This window comes from Scaptodrosophila lebanonensis, unplaced genomic scaffold, assembly GCF_003285725.1.
Source record: "Scaptodrosophila lebanonensis strain 11010-0011.00,11010-0021.00 unplaced genomic scaffold, SlebRS2 tig00000061-arrow-pilon, whole genome shotgun sequence".
NCBI classification, from domain to species: domain Eukaryota; kingdom Metazoa; phylum Arthropoda; class Insecta; order Diptera; family Drosophilidae; genus Scaptodrosophila; species Scaptodrosophila lebanonensis.
In genome coordinates, this window is record NW_022060554.1 from 3,071,779 (window position 1) to 3,089,845 (window position 18,067).

At 38.9% G+C, this 18,067-nt stretch overlaps 4 protein-coding genes across 4 annotated transcripts; 2 read left to right on the top strand and 2 right to left on the bottom strand.

The window, feature by feature from the left end:
- Nucleotides 1-458: 458 nt before the first annotated feature.
- On the top strand, nucleotides 459-2,900 carry LOC115624759 (endoplasmic reticulum-Golgi intermediate compartment protein 3). Its single transcript, XM_030519591.1, has 6 exons — nucleotides 459-701; nucleotides 760-1,114; nucleotides 1,185-1,344; nucleotides 1,405-1,582; nucleotides 2,381-2,585; nucleotides 2,648-2,900. The coding sequence occupies exons 1-6, from the start codon at nucleotides 614-616 to the stop codon at nucleotides 2,781-2,783; spliced, it is 1,122 nt and encodes a 373-aa protein (XP_030375451.1). The 5' UTR covers nucleotides 459-613; the 3' UTR covers nucleotides 2,784-2,900.
- LOC115624760 (reactive oxygen species modulator 1) lies at nucleotides 1,608-2,206 on the bottom strand. Its single transcript, XM_030519592.1, has 2 exons — nucleotides 1,925-2,206; nucleotides 1,608-1,836 (listed from the first exon to the last, which is right to left on the bottom strand). The coding sequence occupies exons 1-2, from the start codon at nucleotides 2,053-2,055 to the stop codon at nucleotides 1,728-1,730; spliced, it is 240 nt and encodes a 79-aa protein (XP_030375452.1). The 5' UTR covers nucleotides 2,056-2,206; the 3' UTR covers nucleotides 1,608-1,727.
- LOC115624758 (U4/U6 small nuclear ribonucleoprotein Prp31) lies at nucleotides 2,797-4,643 on the bottom strand. The gene is made up of 4 exons (XM_030519590.1): nucleotides 4,249-4,643; nucleotides 3,980-4,184; nucleotides 3,300-3,918; nucleotides 2,797-3,240 (listed from the first exon to the last, which is right to left on the bottom strand). Exons 1-4 carry the CDS (start codon nucleotides 4,580-4,582, stop codon nucleotides 2,905-2,907), a joined length of 1,494 nt encoding a protein of 497 aa, XP_030375450.1. The 5' UTR covers nucleotides 4,583-4,643; the 3' UTR covers nucleotides 2,797-2,904.
- A 9,138-nt stretch (nucleotides 4,644-13,781) lies between these two features.
- Nucleotides 13,782-17,640, top strand: LOC115624781 (probable DNA mismatch repair protein Msh6). Its single transcript, XM_030519613.1, has 5 exons — nucleotides 13,782-14,828; nucleotides 14,887-15,216; nucleotides 15,283-16,881; nucleotides 16,938-17,423; nucleotides 17,478-17,640. The coding sequence occupies exons 1-5, from the start codon at nucleotides 13,830-13,832 to the stop codon at nucleotides 17,610-17,612; spliced, it is 3,549 nt and encodes a 1,182-aa protein (XP_030375473.1). The 5' UTR covers nucleotides 13,782-13,829; the 3' UTR covers nucleotides 17,613-17,640.
- Nucleotides 17,641-18,067: the final 427 nt, after the last annotated feature.

Sequence of the window (18,067 nt, forward strand, 5' to 3'; positions counted from 1 at the left end):
ATGAGTGAAGAGGACAGCGAAAAGTCTTGTTGTGATTGCATTGATCTAAGTATAAGAAGGCCATGAGTATAATCAACACCGCATCATTTTTATGCAGTGTATTGCATTATCGTGAATGAAATATTCTAAGTACGTATGCGGTGTACTTATTGTTGCGGTGCACCGCTGGAGGTCTCTGCTTTGTATACATATGTGCAATTACACCCTTTACGTGAGTTCGAATACCGAGAGGGGTAAAATCGATCAAAAATGTTGGCAAACATCGATGTTTCCCCAGCTCTAACACCCAACGTGCCCAGACCACTGATATCGACTTAGTTAATCGATTGTTCAACGATAACTATAATATAATAATATAAATAAAATCACAATATTTAACATTGGCTCGGATAAAGATATTTCGTGGTGCCCACGTACTTATGTGTGTATGTAGTGCTATTTCATTCAATCTTAAAGTGAACATTCGTGAGTTATGTGAATACACCTCATTCTGAAGAAGTGGATGGCATTACTTCATATTATTGTTTTAGCTTTGTCAGCTGTTGTCACACGTCACTTAACGCTTCCAATGATGTGATGATGTAGTTACCGTGTTGCGTTAGCTGCTTTTAAAATGAAATTCGCCGATATTTTACGTCGCTTAGACGCATATCCCCGCACATTGGATGATTTTAGCGTCCGAACAGTTGGCGGTGCCGCTGGTAAGGACGTAAATCGTGGAGTACGTTTACTTGTATTAAATAAATTTAACTTCGCCAGTAACCATCGTCAGCACTACAATCATTGGGTTCCTCATATTTTTGGAATTCAGCACATATATGCGACCTACGCTAAACGAAGAACTTTTTGTGGATACCACTCGTGGACACAAGCTGCGTATCAATTTGGATGTGACTCTGCACAACTTGGGTTGCAATTATATTTCCCTAGATGCCATGGATTCGTCTGGGGATACGCATTTACGTGTTGATCACGATATATTCAAGCACCGCTTGGATCTACAGGGCAAGCCGTTGAGTGAGATGGAGCCGATTAAGGAAATAGTAGCAGTGTCCCCGGCCAATAAGAACAGCAGCTGCGGTAGTTGCTATGGCGCTGAGTATAATGCCACCCAGTGGGTATTAATATGCAAGAAAGCTTACGCTCAAAAAGCGGTTATTTAATTTTTTATATGTTTTTTACAGCTGTTGCAATACGTGCGAAGATGTTTTGGAAGCCTATCGACTACGCAAATGGAACGTTCAGGTGGATAAAATTGAACAATGCAAAGGGAAATACCAACGCAATGATGACGATGCTTTCAAAGAAGGGTGTCGCATACAAGGCCACCTAGAAGTGAACCGCGTAAGCATTTCTACCTTAAAAGTTAAAATCGGCTCATGGTTTTTCACGGTGCTCATTTAGATGGCCGGTAGCTTCCATTTTGCACCTGGGAAAAGTTTTTCAATCCGTCAATTTCACATACATGACTTTCAATTCACTAATGTGAAGCTGTCCCACACCATTAACCACCTGTCTTTTGGCGAGAAAATAAAGTTCGCTAAGACACATCCATTGGATGGTCTGCGGGTCGAAGTACCAGGTATGTGTATAAATAGATGAAACACTTGGAGATAACTATTTAATTTCTATTCCGTAAACTTAACGTAATTTAAGCACTAGGTTCTTATATTTTATATAATTTTAAATCTTAACTGTAGTTGGTTCTATACTTAAGTGCACCTCACTTAGCAGCGTATTCCTGTACCTATGGCCATGAAGGTGCCAAAAGTTCCGCCGCCCTGAAGCATCACTTTACCAACATTATTAATTAACTCCCGCCCGCGCAGGCCATACCTGTGGAAAGAAATGTGTTATCACGGCTTGCCGGATATTACATAAAAGCGCGTTTGTGTCTTACATAGCCTTTTCAGCGCCTGCTTACCTTAGAGCCGAGAAACCACCGAAGAGTGCACCGCTGGCCATGCCAACACAGAACCCAATGGTAAAGCCAGTCTTCATTTTGTCAAAGCAAGTGGGCCCTTGTTGTGAAAAGGAGCTGCTCGGTAATGGCATACTTGCGGCAGTAGCAATAAACCTATCGCAATCCTAAGATAGACAAAACGTGCCGCTTTGTGACTATTTCCCTTTTAATTTGGGGACACACTGTTTTTCTTTTTTGTAAGTTATAAATTTTTTAATGAATCGACTCAAATGCCGCCGAAATTGTGTAATGTTAAATTCCTGTATGCGTACGTCAGCTGTCAAATTATTGCCATGTGTAGCAAAGGTAACGAGCTACAAGTTGTGTAGCCCTGGTTGAGTGAAATAACTAGATGGCGCTGTTGTACATATACATACATATGTATGTATTTAAATTGAATATTCATTTCTTTTTCAGAGTCAAAGGGCGAAATGTTTAATTACTACCTAAAAATTGTACCTACTCTATACGTTCGAGAGAGCGACGGCGCACCCATTTACACCAATCAGTTCTCTGTGACGCGCTACCGAAAAGATTTGACCGATAAGGAACGCGGTATGCCAGGCATATTCTTCAGTTACGAATTGTCACCGCTTATGGTTAAATACGCAGAAAAACATATGTAAATATCTCAGTTCATTGTTTAGCTTATTATTTTACACACGTCTTTTTTATAACTTGTAGCACCTTTGGGCACTTCGCTACCAATTGCTGTTCCATAATTGGTGGTGTTTTCACAGTAGCCGGTATCTTGGCCGTAATACTAAATAATTCGTGGGAGGTCATACAAAGCAAGCTGGAATTGGGCAAACTTAGTTAATAAGCCCCGGATATACTATATACCATCAAATCTCAATAATTTACAGTGTATTATGTAAGGCATTCTAAATTTTACAAAGGAAAAGTTTTAAATAAAATGTTACATTTGAGACATTAATTGCTTAAGTGGTGTGCTTGCCAACCGATACAAAACCGGATGTATTTGAAAAATACTTTGCATGTGATTCAGTTTGTGATTTCTCGGCCGCCTGCGGGTTCACAATCTCTAGCCCCTGAAGCGGCGTGAAGGCCACGCTAGAGGCAGTACCCGAAATATGACGCTTAACAGTTGTACTTCCGCCATAGACCTGCTGTTTCTGAAGGTTCTTCTGCAGAGTCTTGCTTATGCGCACCTTGGTTTTTTCATCTAGCTGTGGCAGGCGAATGCGGCCTGTGCCCGCCTTACCAATGGTACCACGAGAGTAGCCCAAATCTCCTTGGTAGGCGTCCTCTTCAATCTGCAAATTGTACAAATGTATTTATGGGATACCTAGCTGACATGATGATTATTACTCACATCACCAAAATTCATACGATTCGCCTGCTTGCGGAACTCCGTCAAGGCATATCGCTCCTTCATTTTTCGTACACGTTTGCCGCCACGTTTCTTTTTGCTTCCTTCTATGGGTTTTGGTAGTGGCTTGATAAACTTTACTGGGGGTGGTTCCTGTAACTTATCAAGTTTTTTTTCAATTTCCTCCTTAAACTTGAGTCCGATCTCGCCATGCATACTCTCATGACAGGCATCAACTCGCGCCGCTAACACTGATTTAGCAGCCACCAAACGGGCCGCCTTGCGTCGCAAATCAGGTGCAGTGTCTTGGACGATTTGCGAGTGATATATGTAGCCCGTGTGTGGAAGCATTTGAGTTTGGGAGAAACCAGAAAGTATCTTTTTCTGTGAGCCTAAAACTTGAATGTTGCACGCAGGCATCTTTGAAAGCTTGCTTATACCTCCCGCTATGCCAAGTAACTTGGCTGCTGTGGAGGCACCGACTATCATTGATAGATTGGGTGCAATAAATGTCATGCGGCTCTCTACGTACTCATAGATTTTAGATTTAAAATTGTTCAGTTGGATTGCCATTTCACAGGCTTCGTCTATCCTTGCCTTTTCTGTCGGCGTGAGTACAACTCTAAAGAAAAATGTAAATATATTAGTTGCAACATTAAAAGCGAATAGTAGCATAGGCTTACCCTTGCGTGGTAGATGCCGTTACTGAGACAATCATAATAGTGGCCTGTGTAAGAATGGCTTGTAATTTTTCATTGCTTTTGATTTGATCTAAATCGTTTCCCAATTCTTTAACAGCTAATAGATATTCAATTTCCCCCACAATAAGTGAGTCCAGCTCAGGAAAACGTTTCTGGTATTTCTCTTTGGTAAATTTATGTATGATAGCTGTGCATATAAAAAATATATTATGTTAAATTACTGAATGTACCTACGCCTCTGGTTAACATACATATTTCATTGTCTATATCCACGGCTATGGCATTTGCATCCACTATTAAGCAGTACTCTGGATCTGACTCTACTCCAAGCATCTCGGAAGCGCTTCTTTGCCGACACACATAGTGCTCTATTTGTTTCAGCGTGTACCGGAGTCTTTCCGAGTCGCGCAACTTACACAGTTCACGGACCGACTGCACTGTAACATCTACATCCATAGGATTTTGAGCCTGATCACGTACCAGTGCTGCCTGCTCAATGTCCTCGTACTCAGCCACTTCAGCATAGTCAACTTCATTGTCGTTTTCCTCCTCTAAATCGGCAAGCAATTCATCTGCTAGCGACATTTGGAATAGCGATTTATGTCTAATATAAAATAAATGAAATATATATGTATCTATATATAAAGAAACGCTTCACAAAAAGTGATTAGAGATGATATTTCTTTATGTTCCAGTTCCTTTATCACGGTGATAAGCCAGAATATAATATAGTGACAAAATATTTTAATATATTCGGCAGCACAAATACATTTATACATTTTCCAATGCTTTATAGCTCAAATGTTTATTTTTATAATCTTTAGGTTTATTTTTCCACAATGTACATTGGGCCAGACAGCCGATTTTTTGGCATAAATTCGAAACATGAAGTTAGAGTTATAAATAACACTTCTATTTATGATTATTTGTGCTTTAACTTACAAATAATACACCAAATTGGAAAAGAGCCAACCCATGCAAAACTCATGCCAAGCTTTAAATATGGCCATTTTGCATAAATTCTTTTGTGCTCGCCTTACAGATAGGTCACAATTGATATGATTTTGTATTTGTCAAAACGATAGAGATCATGTGTAAGAAGCACTACGAATTACCCACAAAACATTTCCAAAATCATCTAGGAGTTTTAGTGGTATTATAGTGATTACGAATAAGGATTTCTGTGCACTTTCAGCCTCAGATACAAAATAAGGATTTCTGTGCACTTTCAGCCTCAGCTACAAAATAAAAGCGCCAGAAAATCGCAAAAAGCATATTTAACATAAGTTAATATAAATACTCAACTTTAATTTGGCAATATTACTTTTTCGCAGAAAATTGCAGAAAGTATGTTTTCACTCCACAATAGACGGGCACTTTGTTTAAGTTTTATACAAATACGAGCAACACAAATAAATGAAAGCAGGGAAGCTGAAATTCGGACAAAAAAATGAATAACTTAAATTATTTCTTTGTTTCATGTTTTTGCATATGTATATAAGTCGAAATAAGCTAATCAAGGCATAAATACAATATAGTATATAGTTCACACTTGGTATAGTAATAGCATATTTAGTATGTTTGCTTATTGTGACTCGAAAAACTGAATAAGAAACCACTGATAGTTGCGAAAAACATTGATAATATAGTTATCGTTATATTGTTTTCTAGCTGTAGCATTTTCCTATGCGGTGTTTGCAGTACTTGGTCTTTGCTTCACTAATCATCACATTGATTTTGTCAACTCTTCTCTCATCATTTCTTGCGCACGCAATATTGGTATTGTGCGCGTATGAGTATAAGTACGATTGCAGAAAACAACAAGAATGTGCGATGAAAAAGTAAAGCATACACCGCATACACCCATGATAGAGTATGAAAGTGATCCAGTCATAGCAATACAAAAATGCCTTTTAAGTCAGTGACTGAATAGACAAAAAAGTATGCGGTGGCGATTACACCGCAACCGCCTTTTCAGTAAGTATACTTAGAGTCACAAAAATAGGCACTCATGCAGTTCTCTGATAAGGAGCTTGAGTTTGCCTGGGAGGAAATTCTGCGTCAAAGAGATATGCCTTAGTGCACTATAAGTTCTTCCTACTGCATTACTCCTACTGGAGTAAAATTATAATCATAGGATATTATTATTTGAATACTTTTTTTTTAAGATTTTTTGTTACTCTTCATTGAGTCAGAGCGTCTCTGTAAACGATGTTTGATGTTATTTTATGGCAGCAAAATATATTGATTTTCAGGAGCTCCAAAACGCAACACTTAAATTTGAATTTCTTAAAAAGCAGCCTCGGCCCATTGCACATGCTCGGAAGGCATTAATTTCTCAAGACCATGATTGGAATTCCGATTTTTAACTTCAATTCATGTGACGGCAGTTCAGAAGGGTTTAGTGAATTTAAAAATTCCTGTGGGTAATGTAGTGTGTCTTTGATATTAGTCACGGTGTCGATCGATTTGAAATTTTTTATTTGGCTGGGGACTTTTGAATAATATTACCTTAATATTTAAAGTAACATAATGTTTCGAGGATGATTCGGAACTAACTGCATCCTGTTCACTGCATCTACACTGTTAAAGGATACTTAAATCCAAATTTCAGCTTCCTAGCTTTTATCGTTTGGGCTGTGCGTTGATCGTCAATCAGTCAGGACAATCTCTTTTATATATATAGATACAGGCTGAAGGAACAGGATAATCATGTCATATTTAATAGACAGTGGCAATCTTAGCGTCGTAGAGCAATACAACTTGGTGCCAATTCCTTTAATTACCCAGTCTGACATATCGACGATCAACATTCAACATCCAATCATAGCAGTTTCGTCTTACTCACTCATACTGATCTACGCAACTGTAATCTGCTAAACAATGATGAATGGATATGGAACGACAAGCAATTGATTTTTTCGAGCAACTACAATTCAGAATTCTATCAACGTTCAAAGTCTATTGACTGTGCAACAACTCATATGAATACGTAATTTCTCTGGCTATGCACGCATAAAACCAATAAGTTTTCGCAACTCGGGAACCAATACAATTCTCTGATATTTGCAACAACGAGCAGTTTAATCTACAGCTAAACCAAACAGGATTACTCGCAATCGATCCTTGGGGCGGAATCCGCAATCCAAGCATTACGGCCACTGGTCATAACACAAAATACAGTCATCCCATTTTCTTAATGGATATTTTGAGATCCTATCCTCTGATGACTTGACGAGGAGGAACACCAATTGAAGCCGACATGAAGACTTAGAAAACCTAAATCAACTATTGGCAATTTTGGACCAGGAGCCACCGAAGATTTTTTGGTTCTGATTACACTCCACTACATCGTGTCATATATTGCAATCGTACTGGATGATTTCTATCGGCAACTAGAAGAATCCCAGCACGCATTCACTGTCGATATAAGTGAAGTTTAAACAAATGTTTAACGGCCGGGATTATGTTCGTGTTTATTTATGTCCCATACCGATGAAGTTCGTCGTATTGTCAATGTCACTCACACTTGACCGTATACATAAATATGTACATACATGAATTTTTTATACGGTCATACTCGGGTAAAACCCGCGCAATACTCGAGACATACTCGGGTAAAACCTGCGCAATACTCGAGTAATACCCGAGTATAGCACGCGTAATACCCAAACAATACTCGACCAATAACTCGTTCGATCAAACGCTCATTCTGCAAAGTCTGGTTTGGTTTGATCAAGACCCAGTCATTTTAAACGAAGTGACCGAGCCTGAAATGTTTCAAAGCAAACCAATCAAGGCTGGTACCCGTTCGCAACGAACAGAATACTCGAAGTGACCGAGCCTGAACTGTTTGAAAGCAAACCAATCAAGACCGGTGCTTGTTCGTAAAAATAGAAAGATTGGTCATGCAAGTTCGATCATAAGAAAAATGCCGAGAGTACTCAACTCGTTCGATCTCGTTTGCAGCCAAGCAAAGATCTGATTTGATCGAATTTTCAGCAAGGGTGGTCGAACATACTCGTTGCAGTTCTCTGATATGTACATACATATGTATGTATGTATGCCTGTATACGTACATGTATGTACATTCGTATGTATGTATGTATACATTGGACAATCGAGCACTGTTGTTTGATTGTAATAAATAATGTTCTATGGTTTTAAATCAAATTTTTAAAACGAAAAACAACAACAACTGCAAGTCATTGGCTCGCGCTTCTTCTTTGGTTTTGATCATTTACGCCTGTTAATTTCAAAGGCAAAATGCCTTTTACAGTTACCGTCGCTAGGCAACGACTGCGTAAGGGACTGCGGACTGCGTAACGAAGATATGTACATACAGTGACGAACAAAATTATTGGCACAGTTGGCATGTCTGACTTTCGCACAGTGTTTCTCCATGAAATATGGTGATATTTAAATAAAACAAATTTTATTCATATACATTGATCAATTTCCTACTAAAATTACTTTATTTCATTCATTTATATTTTTCCATTAATTTAAGAAAATTAAAAATATAAAAAAACAGCCGTTTTCGCCTGAACAAAATTATTGGCACACTTGGGTAATAGTGAACTATATTTTCAAAATTTCAACAAAATGGCAAAATTTTTTTTCAAAACCCCGTTATGTTTATATTTGGAATGACATAGTTGTAAATGTTTGAGTTAAAAACCACAACACAGATTGCAGCTCAGGTTAAAAATGAATTTAGAAAAGATATTCACCCGATTACGGTTCGGAGGACACTGCACAAAGCTAAATACAAGTGCCGCGTTGCTAGAAGAAAACCACTTATTTCAAAAGTCAACCAGAAGAAGCGCTTAGCCTATGCAAACGAATATTTGAGTAAGCCGATGGACTTTTGGAACAATGTCATCTTTTCCGATGAAAGTAAATTCAACATTTTTCAATCTGATGGCCGCCAAACTGTTTGGAGAAAGCCTAATACGGAACTGGAAAAAAAAACATCGCTATGTCTGTAAAGCATGGTGGTGGAGGCGTCATTGTGTGGGGCTGCATGTCCGCTGGTGGTGTTGGTGAACTTGAATTTATAGAAGGAACTATGGACAAAAAGTATTATTTAGATATCCTTAAGAGAAATCTAAAAAAAAGTGCCGAAAAGTTGAACATACCAGCCACGTTCACGTTTCAACACGACAATGACCCAAAGCATACGGCTTATGATCTGCGCATGTGGCTTGCACATCATGTAAAACATACTTTGCCGCATCCGCCCCAATCTCCAGGTCTAAACCCCATCGAACATTTGTGGGAAGAATTAGATAGACGTGTAAAAAAACGCGCTATATCTACAAAGGCCGAGCTGAAGGTGGCACTGGTGGAGGAGTGGCGCAATATTGGATCAGAAACCACTCAAAGTTTGGTTTCTTCGATGCCCAGACGCTTGGAAGCAGTCATTAAACATAAGGGCTTAGCCACAAAATATTAATTTATGTTTAAAAACGGTTATTTATGTTAATTTTAAGTATTTTTGGTTAAGTGTGCCAATAATTTTGTTCAGGCGAAAACGGCTGTTTTTTTATATTTTTAATTTTCTTAAATTAATGGAAAAATATAAATGAATGAAATAAAGTAATTTTAGTAGGAAATTGATCAATGTATATGAATAAAATTTGTTTTATTTAAATATCACCATATTTCATGGAGAAACACTGTGCGAAAGTCAGACGTGCCAACTGTGCCAATAATTTTGTTCGTCACTGTATGTACGTATAACCATACTTACATACAACTTATTGTACTATATTTGCTATTTGTAAAATGAACTCTTTAAAAAACTTTAGAGAGCGTCGAAAGTAGAATATCATAAAAATAAATAAACTTATAATTATAAGCACATTTTACTTAGCCTAGCAAAGACGGGCAAGACCTGCTAGTATACATATATCATAATTATTTCTTGTACTCTTTAATGAAAGGTTACAAAAATACAACGCGGTTTATTCTGCATTCTTTCTCAAAGTAAATACATAAACTAAGTTTAAAGTTAATCTGATTTCTAATTCCCTATTAACCACTTCTTGGTGCTCACCTACACTTTGACAGCTTTTTGAGCCTGTCCCGCGCGGGATATTTAATTTTGATTTAATAATCGGGACGTCTAGCAACGTTGATATGTACATACATACATATGTATGTACATTTTATTTTTTGATGCAGGTGCTATCTATCCTCATATGCCTGTACATACTTACATATACACACATGTAGGTGTATGTATTCAGTTGTACAGTTCAACACTTATCCATATGTGTTTTTATAGCCTGTACCCAAAGGGTGAAAGGCTATACTAGTTTTGTGCGCATGTATGTAACACACAGAAGGAGGCGTGGCAGACCCCACAAAGTATATATATTCTTGATCAGGATGAGAAGCCGAGTCGATATAGCCTTGTCCGTCCGTCCGTCTGTCCGTCTGTCCGTCTGTCCGTCTGTCTGTCCGTCTGTCCGTCTGTCCGTCTGTCCGTATGAACGCAAGGATCTCAGAAAGTATAAGAGCTAGAATAACCAAACTTGGTTTCCATATTCTCCTAAGACCGAGAAAGTACGAGTTTGAGTTTTTTTTCGATGCACCCCCCCACTCCCCCGCAATTCGTGTTTTTTCTTATAACTTCCGTAATTCTCGGAATTTTGAAATCAATTTTGGTAGGTACATCCAGTTAGTACTAATGTGTCCGTGTGCCAAATTTCATCATGATAGGTCAATTCTGAAGAAAGTTATAGCCATAAGTAAAATCGCTGCTCATGCGCTGCCTCTGTCGGCAGCGCTGCCCGCAGCTGTTGTTGTTGTTGCTGCTTTGGTTCAACTTTGTGCTGCATACATACACGCATATAAACACGCATAGGTACGTGATGTAAATGTATGCTGTTAAAACTAAACATAAACATATATTCTAATTTAATTTAATTAATTAATTCATTAATTTTTTTTAATAATTTAATTTTTTTTAAACATTTTTTTTTTTTAATTTTTCTTTTTTTGTGAAGAGTACAGGCTATTTTACTGTCGGGCTTGCTCGACTGTAGCGTTCTATCTTGTTTTAATATGATTGTTGTGAGTGTAAAGGCGCGTTTTTGTTTTTGTAAATCGCAATAATACATTCACGGAATAAGCTTAACGTTTAATGTCTCCTAGAATGTTCTTCAGAATACATATGTAGCGCTTCTAGCTGACGCAATCTTTTAAGACAAACGGTAAATCGCTTGTAAATATCCGATCAGCAGAGGTGCTAGAGATGGGCATGTGTCGGCTTTTTTCGGCCCGTCATAGGGCGATCATCTAATTGGCTGCAAAAATACAGGAATCCGTATGCACGGTGAATGGATACACACTTATTTAATATGATAGATGGGATGATAATCTGCCTTAAACTAGTGGGGGTATTGGCCAGTATCGATAAAAATAATGATGAACCGCCAGTTATTATATTTTTTATTTGAGTGGCGACAAAATTAAAAAATCCAGAATTCCCGCTTCCCGCAATTCTCAATTTTTTCCCACAACAGGCCTCACAAAACAGCCAGATGTGACGGGAAAAAATTGGCAGCCCTGGTTCCATTAGCTTGTAAGTATGTAAGTCGAAGAGAAACATCGCTGTCCATCAATGTCCCTTAAGTCCTCGAAGTTTACAAAAATTTACTTTTCATGCAAAAACATGCTCGTATTAGGGAAAAAATCAACAGAGATATTTTAAATCAAACATGTGTATTAATCAAGATAAGCTGTCAAAGTATTTTACTTAATGTTATTAACTAATAAAGTAACCGTAATCCTGACAAACAAAACATCGTAAAACATTGACGTATGCAAGCTAATAGCTTTCACCCACATTGCTAAGGGTCAACCGGCGGCTTAAGCAAGGTGAGATTAGCTTCTTTTTGATATATCTATTAATAATAAGCATTTTAGGTTTAATTAGATTGGTAAAGTGGACTGTAATTCATTGTATGGAATTATAATGGATCGATTTTTGAAGCGAAGTAATAAGGGAATAAAGGAAACCGCGTCAACAGCCCACAGCCCAAACGGTATGACGTAGAAAGCTGAAAATTGGGGTCAAGTATAATATCATAATGTAGGTGCGCACTATGAAGGAATTTTAGAAAATTCGAGCTCCAAAGGGGGGAAAACAAGCTCCAAAGTTTGTTTGAAAAATCTAAATTTTTCAACCGATCGACTTGGTCTTGGAACTTGAATTATTGGGGTTTTAATATTTCTAGACTGTTTTTCAAATTAAAAGTTTGTGTTATTAATGTTGTCCGATCGATTTCAAATTTGGTACCCGTTATCAACATAACTATATCTACAAATTGGCATTCAACGATTTTCGAAATATAGAAATGTGTTTTTTACTTGCCAGATGCAGCAACAATAAATAACAAAGAGCGCAAAATAGCAAACCGTTGGTGGCATCACATAATCACACTTACACAGTGACACACTCACAGACACAAACACATATGGGCAAAGTCGGTGCCTTTTATTGTTCGTGGTACAACGCTGCACTGCGTGGACACAAGTATCGTGTTTCATATTCCAATTTCGTGCGCGTTCGTGTTGACGCAATAAAGCACGAAAAGACACAAACGTGAAAATGCGATAGAAACAAAAACAACACGACCAAAATATAATTTAAAGTTAGGAAATATTCTAATATTTATTCCAGTTTTTTGCACAAAGTCTATCATAAAAGATTGTGTTATGTACATACATACATGTATTTTATTGTTGAAAAAAGCAAGGAATTTGGAGATCATAGCCAAAAAATAACAAACTTAATGTTATCCACATTTGCATAAAATAAATTAATATTTTACGAAAAAGTAATATTATGTCCTTAAAATTAGACTACAATATACACATGTATACAATCATAAATTAAATATCGACATTCTCCTAATTATTCGATTTACAAAGAAAAATGTTAAATTGTAAAATGGCATAGGAATAGGTGTGAAAATTAAAAATTGTATATATTGTTACACGACTTTATTCCATTTGGCACGATTAAAAATACAAATTGAATAAATGAAAACACATACAGCTGACGAAAACCTAAAAACCATTCAAATATAAAAATATATCCTTGCTTTTTCACTAATTTTAATAGGTTTTAGCATTTTTGCGCATGATCAATGTCTTTTTTCTACACGTTTTTTCCTGGAACCAATCTGCGTATAAAAGCAGAATTATCTACTACCCAAACTGCCGAGATGCTTGGCTAAAAAGCGAAGACTTCAAGGCTTAGATTCGCAAAGATGACTCGGACGAGCATAGGGTTTACTGCAGCTATTGCAAGATCACTATCACAGCCAAGCTTACTGATTTGTGCACTCATGCAATAACAAAGAAGCACACAAGTGCAATGAACTGTTTTATTCAACAACAAAAATAGACTTAGTTATTTTGCCTGACAAAATTAATTAATTATTTACGCATGATTGGTACGACCATGTCGTACGAATGCGAACCTCGCAGAACTGAATGATTTAATATAAATATCACCTTACAACTAATAAATTGGTAAAACCATAACCACTTTTTTTAGGTTTTTTTTTGTAAATTGTCGGCTTTTTTTGCCCTTTGTTTCCGTTAGAAACAGCTTTCTTTAAATTAAAAAAATGGCAGCACTGAATGGAACTATTTATATATCGACCAAGACCATCGATATTACCCAAAATTTAAAACCATCGATACTATTAATTGTGCCGTCGATATTTTGCCACCTCTATTCGAACGCATTTTCGCGCTATTTTTATGTGCACTGTAAAGGAGTGGGACAAAAATTTACAATTGAGTAACAATGTCGAGGAAGTTAGGCAGTAATGTCGGGGGCACTCCAACAAACACGCTCTTTAAGTACTTCTCCAAATCTCCGGCAGTCGAAAAAAGAATACTTGAAAGAGACCCGAAAACTAATTATTCTACAGAAGCAACAGAAACCACCATTGAATCTGGAAAGGAGAATTTCAAACGTAATAGCTCTGCGGAACTAACTGCTGAATTTCCCATAAAGAAAGAACGTAAGCTGATCTCATCACTATCGCCAGATAAAATGGATGATGTGGATGATGAGCTGGTATGCAAACGCAAACGAAAGCGTATTATTATGCAGGAATCATCTGAAGACGAACACCAGCCTGACTTTTCTGATGACGAATCTGAGTATGAGCCTAATGATGATACACAATGTAGTGAAAGGAGCGAAACAGATGCAGAGATGGACATAGAATCTAGTGATTGCGAGACTAGAGATCTGACGCTTAAGAAAACACGTAACAAATTATTCAAAAACAGATATGAGTCGGATAAAAAGAAACTAAAACTTGAAACATCGCAGTCTACTGTCACATTCATAGAAAAATTAATGCATTTGCAAAGCAATGTCAAAACGGAAGTTCAATATGATGAGATACCAATAATGACCAACAATCCAACGTTGGACGAACCAGCTGTTTGGCCACATCAGAAATTGGAGTTTCTGCTACCTGATCATATCAAGGACAAAGCTGGAAGGCGTCCTGATCATCCACACTACGATAAAAGCACACTACATGTGCCCGAAAAGTTTTTAAATACTCTGTCACCGGGCGTTCGCCAATGGTGGGTGCTTAAATCGGAAAACTATGATTGCGTCCTTTTTTTTAAGGTTGGAAAATTTTACGAGCTTTATCACATGGACGCTGATATAGGCGTTAAAGAGCTCGGCTTTACTTACATGCGCGGCGAATTTGCTCACTCTGGCTTTCCAGAAATCTCATTTGATAAAATGTCAACGATTTTGGTAGACAAAGGCTACAAGGTTTGTAAATATTTTTCAAAAATAAGTATAATCAAATAATGAAGTCCTTTTTTTCGAGGTGGCGCGTGTGGAGCAAACTGAGACTCCTGAGATGATGACTGAGCGATGCAAACGCATAAAACCAACCAAATACGACAAGGTAGTGATGCGGGAGATTTGTCAAATTACAGACCGCGGCACACAAGTTTTCGGGTTGCAGTGTTCTATCGGCCCTAATCATCAGCCCAACTACATGTTGGCTCTGGTGGAAAACGACGAAGGAGTGGGCAGTAAGTTTGGAATTTGTTTTGTAGACACGTCCATTGGCGACTTTAATGTGGGCGAGTTTTCTGACGATAAAAGCTGTTCCCGTTTGCTCACTCTGTTGTCACATCACAAGCCCGTTCTGGTGAGTGGGTGACCAGCTTTTTTTATTTTTTTATTTTAATTTCCCTTTTTCCTAACTCTGAAACAGTTTCTTAGCGAAAAAGGGTCACTTAGCGAGCGCACTCGAAAAATTTTGCGGACTGTTCTGGCCAGCATACTCAAAGAGCAACTGCCCTGCTCTGGCGCACAAGTTTGCAGTGCAGAGCGTACGCTGAAAATACTAGCCGAAAGGTTTTATCCCCAATCGGCATCCGAAAATGATTGGCCTCCAGTCCTACGTACTATGAAGTCAGATACAGACCACTTGGGTATCACGCCAGCTGCAGATTACAAGCTAGCGCTAAAAGCACTTGGTCAGTGCATCCACTATCTCAACAAGTGCAAACTTGAACTAAAAGTACTGCCCATGGCTCGCTATCAGATGTACGTGCCGCCGGACGTCCAGCCGGTAGGCATTACTCCCATATTGCGCCGCTCGCAAATGGTCCTCGATGCCACTACGTTGGCTAATCTGAGAATAATCGGTGAGGAGCATTCCCTAGAAGCTACTCTAGACCATTGCTGCACAAAATTCGGTAAGCGGTTGCTGCGCCAATGGCTTTGCGCGCCCAGTTGTGATCTCGTGTTGATTCGAGAGCGTCAGGCGGCTATTGGGGAGCTCCTGCAGCTTGACGATGAGCTTCAAAAGCTACGCGCTTTAATAGCGACTCTGCCAGATTTGGAACGGTACCTCGCGCAAATACATCTGTTCGGGAACAAGCGTATAGCCCAGGATGACCATCCTGATTCACGGGCTATTTTATTTGAGCAGCACTTGTACAATAAGCAGAGGCTGTCAAATTTCATAGCCATTCTGAAGGGATTTGAGACGCTTGGAAAGTTACCTATATTGTTTCGCCACTGCAAAAGTGATCTACTTAGACGACTCACCCAACAGTCTGCAGCGGGGGGTATTTTCCCGGATTTAAGTTCACAGCTGAACTACTTCGCGCAGGCCTTCGACCATACGTCTGCCGCCAAAACAGGTACTATAGCACCGCAACCAGGCGCGGATTCAGATTACGATTCTGTACAGACGCGCATAGCGGATATTGATATGCAGCTTAAAACCTATCTTGTTGATCAGGAGCGATACTTTGGCTGTCGACTGACCTACTTTGGCTCGGATAAAAAGCGCTATCAGCTCGATGTCCCCGAGACACATGCCCACAAGGCCAACCACGAATACGCACTGGAAGGCCAAGTCAAAGGCAAGAAACCGGCTCGGAGATACAGTACAGCGCAGACTAAGGCGTTTCTTAAGGAAATGCAGAAAGCTGAGGAAGCGCGCACTGCAGTGTTGAATGACTTGGCGCGTCGTATCTTCGAAAAGTTCTCTAATCATTATGAAAAATGGAAGCAGTGCATCGACTGTGTGTCCAATCTTGATGTGCTCGGTGCACTAGCAGTATATGCCCGTCAGCAGCACGTCGTATGCGTGCCTGAGATTATAGCGTCTGACGTGCAGCATTTCATTGAGATTGAGGACGGCTATCATCCGTGCGTGAACACAGATACGTACATTCCCAATGGTTTAAAGCTGGGTTCAGGCGCGCAAGCTCCTCTCTCGATTCTAACCGGGCCGAACATGGGTGGCAAAAGCACACTTATGCGGCAGCTGGGTTTACTCGTGGTCATGGCACAAGTTGTGAGTGGAGGTTGAACACTGTTTAAAACAACAACTTTATCTTCGTCTATTCTCAGGGCGCACACATACCAGCTATTAGCTGCCGCCTTTCGCTTGTGGACCGAATTTTTACGCGCTTGGGTGCCCAGGACGATATACTTGCTGGTCACAGCACTTTCTTAGTGGAACTAAGTGAGGCTTCATTGATACTCAAGCACGCAACGTCGCATAGCTTAGTGTTGGTAGACGAATTAGGGCGTGGCACAGCTACGTACGACGGAACAGCTATTGCTGCCTCTGTGGTAAACTTCTTGGCCGATCTGAAGTGTCGCACATTGTTCTCCACACATTATCACAATCTTATTGACTTTTTTCACAATGATGTGCGCATCTCCCTGGGTCATATGGCTTGTATGGTCGAAAACGAGGATATGGAGGATCCGACGCAAGAAACCGTCACGTTTTTGTATAAATACACAGCAGGATCCTGTCCGAAGTCCTATGGATTTAATGCGGCTAAGCTGGCTGGCATGCCACAGAAATTAATAAAACGTGCTTACGGGGTTAGTACGCCCAATATTTTGTATACCTTTGTCTTTCATTATTTTTATTAATAGCTCTCCAAAAGAGTGGAAACCATTGCATTGAAACGCAAGATCGCGGCTAAACTAGTATTGGCATCTTCTGGTTGTGAGAAATCCCGTAATGAACTGCCAAATATGTTGCAACAGTTGAAAACATGTAGGATCTGAAAATAAAATACACATTTTTCAAACTGAATTAAATTTGATTTATTTCGTGAAACATAAAATCAAATGGTACCGTCACAGTAAGTTAGTTTTACCTGTATACGTATTACGTAACTTCCGCAACTTGGTCATCTATTTATTACGTTAACAAATATATGCTATCTACAAATGCAAAACTTGAATATTTGTTTATAATTATAATATGAATAGAAAAGCTAAAAATCAAGCCTCACGCTCGTGTTAAGTTTCATCATATTAGGTCATACAGAGGAGGTCAAAAGTACCCAAGGGGTAAAAGGCTATACTAGTTTTGTGCGAATGTATGTAACACAAACCCCACAAAGTATATAAAGTATTGGTCCGTCTGTCTGTATGAGCGCAAGGATCGCAGGAAGTACAAGAGCTAAAATAACCAAACTTGGTATCGAGGTTCCCCTAAGTCCTAGGCAGGTCGAGCT

Excerpts from the sequence above, each read along its gene's own strand:
- LOC115624781 (XM_030519613.1), top strand. The coding sequence starts at position 13,830 with ATGTCGAGGAAGTTAGGCAGTAATGTCGGGGGCACTCCAACAAACACG. Across the intron at positions 15,217-15,282 it reads CACATCACAAGCCCGTTCTG|TTTCTTAGCGAAAAAGGGTC; the intron begins GTGAGTGGGTGA and ends ACTCTGAAACAG. Across the intron at positions 16,882-16,937 it reads TCGTGGTCATGGCACAAGTT|GGCGCACACATACCAGCTAT; the intron begins GTGAGTGGAGGT and ends GTCTATTCTCAG.
- LOC115624759 (XM_030519591.1), top strand. The coding sequence starts at position 614 with ATGAAATTCGCCGATATTTTACGTCGCTTAGACGCATATCCCCGCACA. Across the intron at positions 702-759 it reads AACAGTTGGCGGTGCCGCTG|TAACCATCGTCAGCACTACA; the intron begins GTAAGGACGTAA and ends TAACTTCGCCAG. Across the intron at positions 1,583-2,380 it reads TCTGCGGGTCGAAGTACCAG|AGTCAAAGGGCGAAATGTTT; the intron begins GTATGTGTATAA and ends TTTCTTTTTCAG.
- LOC115624758 (XM_030519590.1), bottom strand. The coding sequence starts at position 4,582 with ATGTCGCTAGCAGATGAATTGCTTGCCGATTTAGAGGAGGAAAACGAC. Across the intron at positions 3,919-3,979 it reads ACGGCATCTACCACGCAAGG|AGTTGTACTCACGCCGACAG; the intron begins GTAAGCCTATGC and ends ATTTTTCTTTAG. Across the intron at positions 3,241-3,299 it reads ATCGTATGAATTTTGGTGAT|ATTGAAGAGGACGCCTACCA; the intron begins GTGAGTAATAAT and ends TACAATTTGCAG.
- LOC115624760 (XM_030519592.1), bottom strand. The coding sequence starts at position 2,055 with ATGCCATTACCGAGCAGCTCCTTTTCACAACAAGGGCCCACTTGCTTT. Across the intron at positions 1,837-1,924 it reads GGTGGTTTCTCGGCTCTAAG|GTATGGCCTGCGCGGGCGGG; the intron begins GTAAGCAGGCGC and ends TTCTTTCCACAG.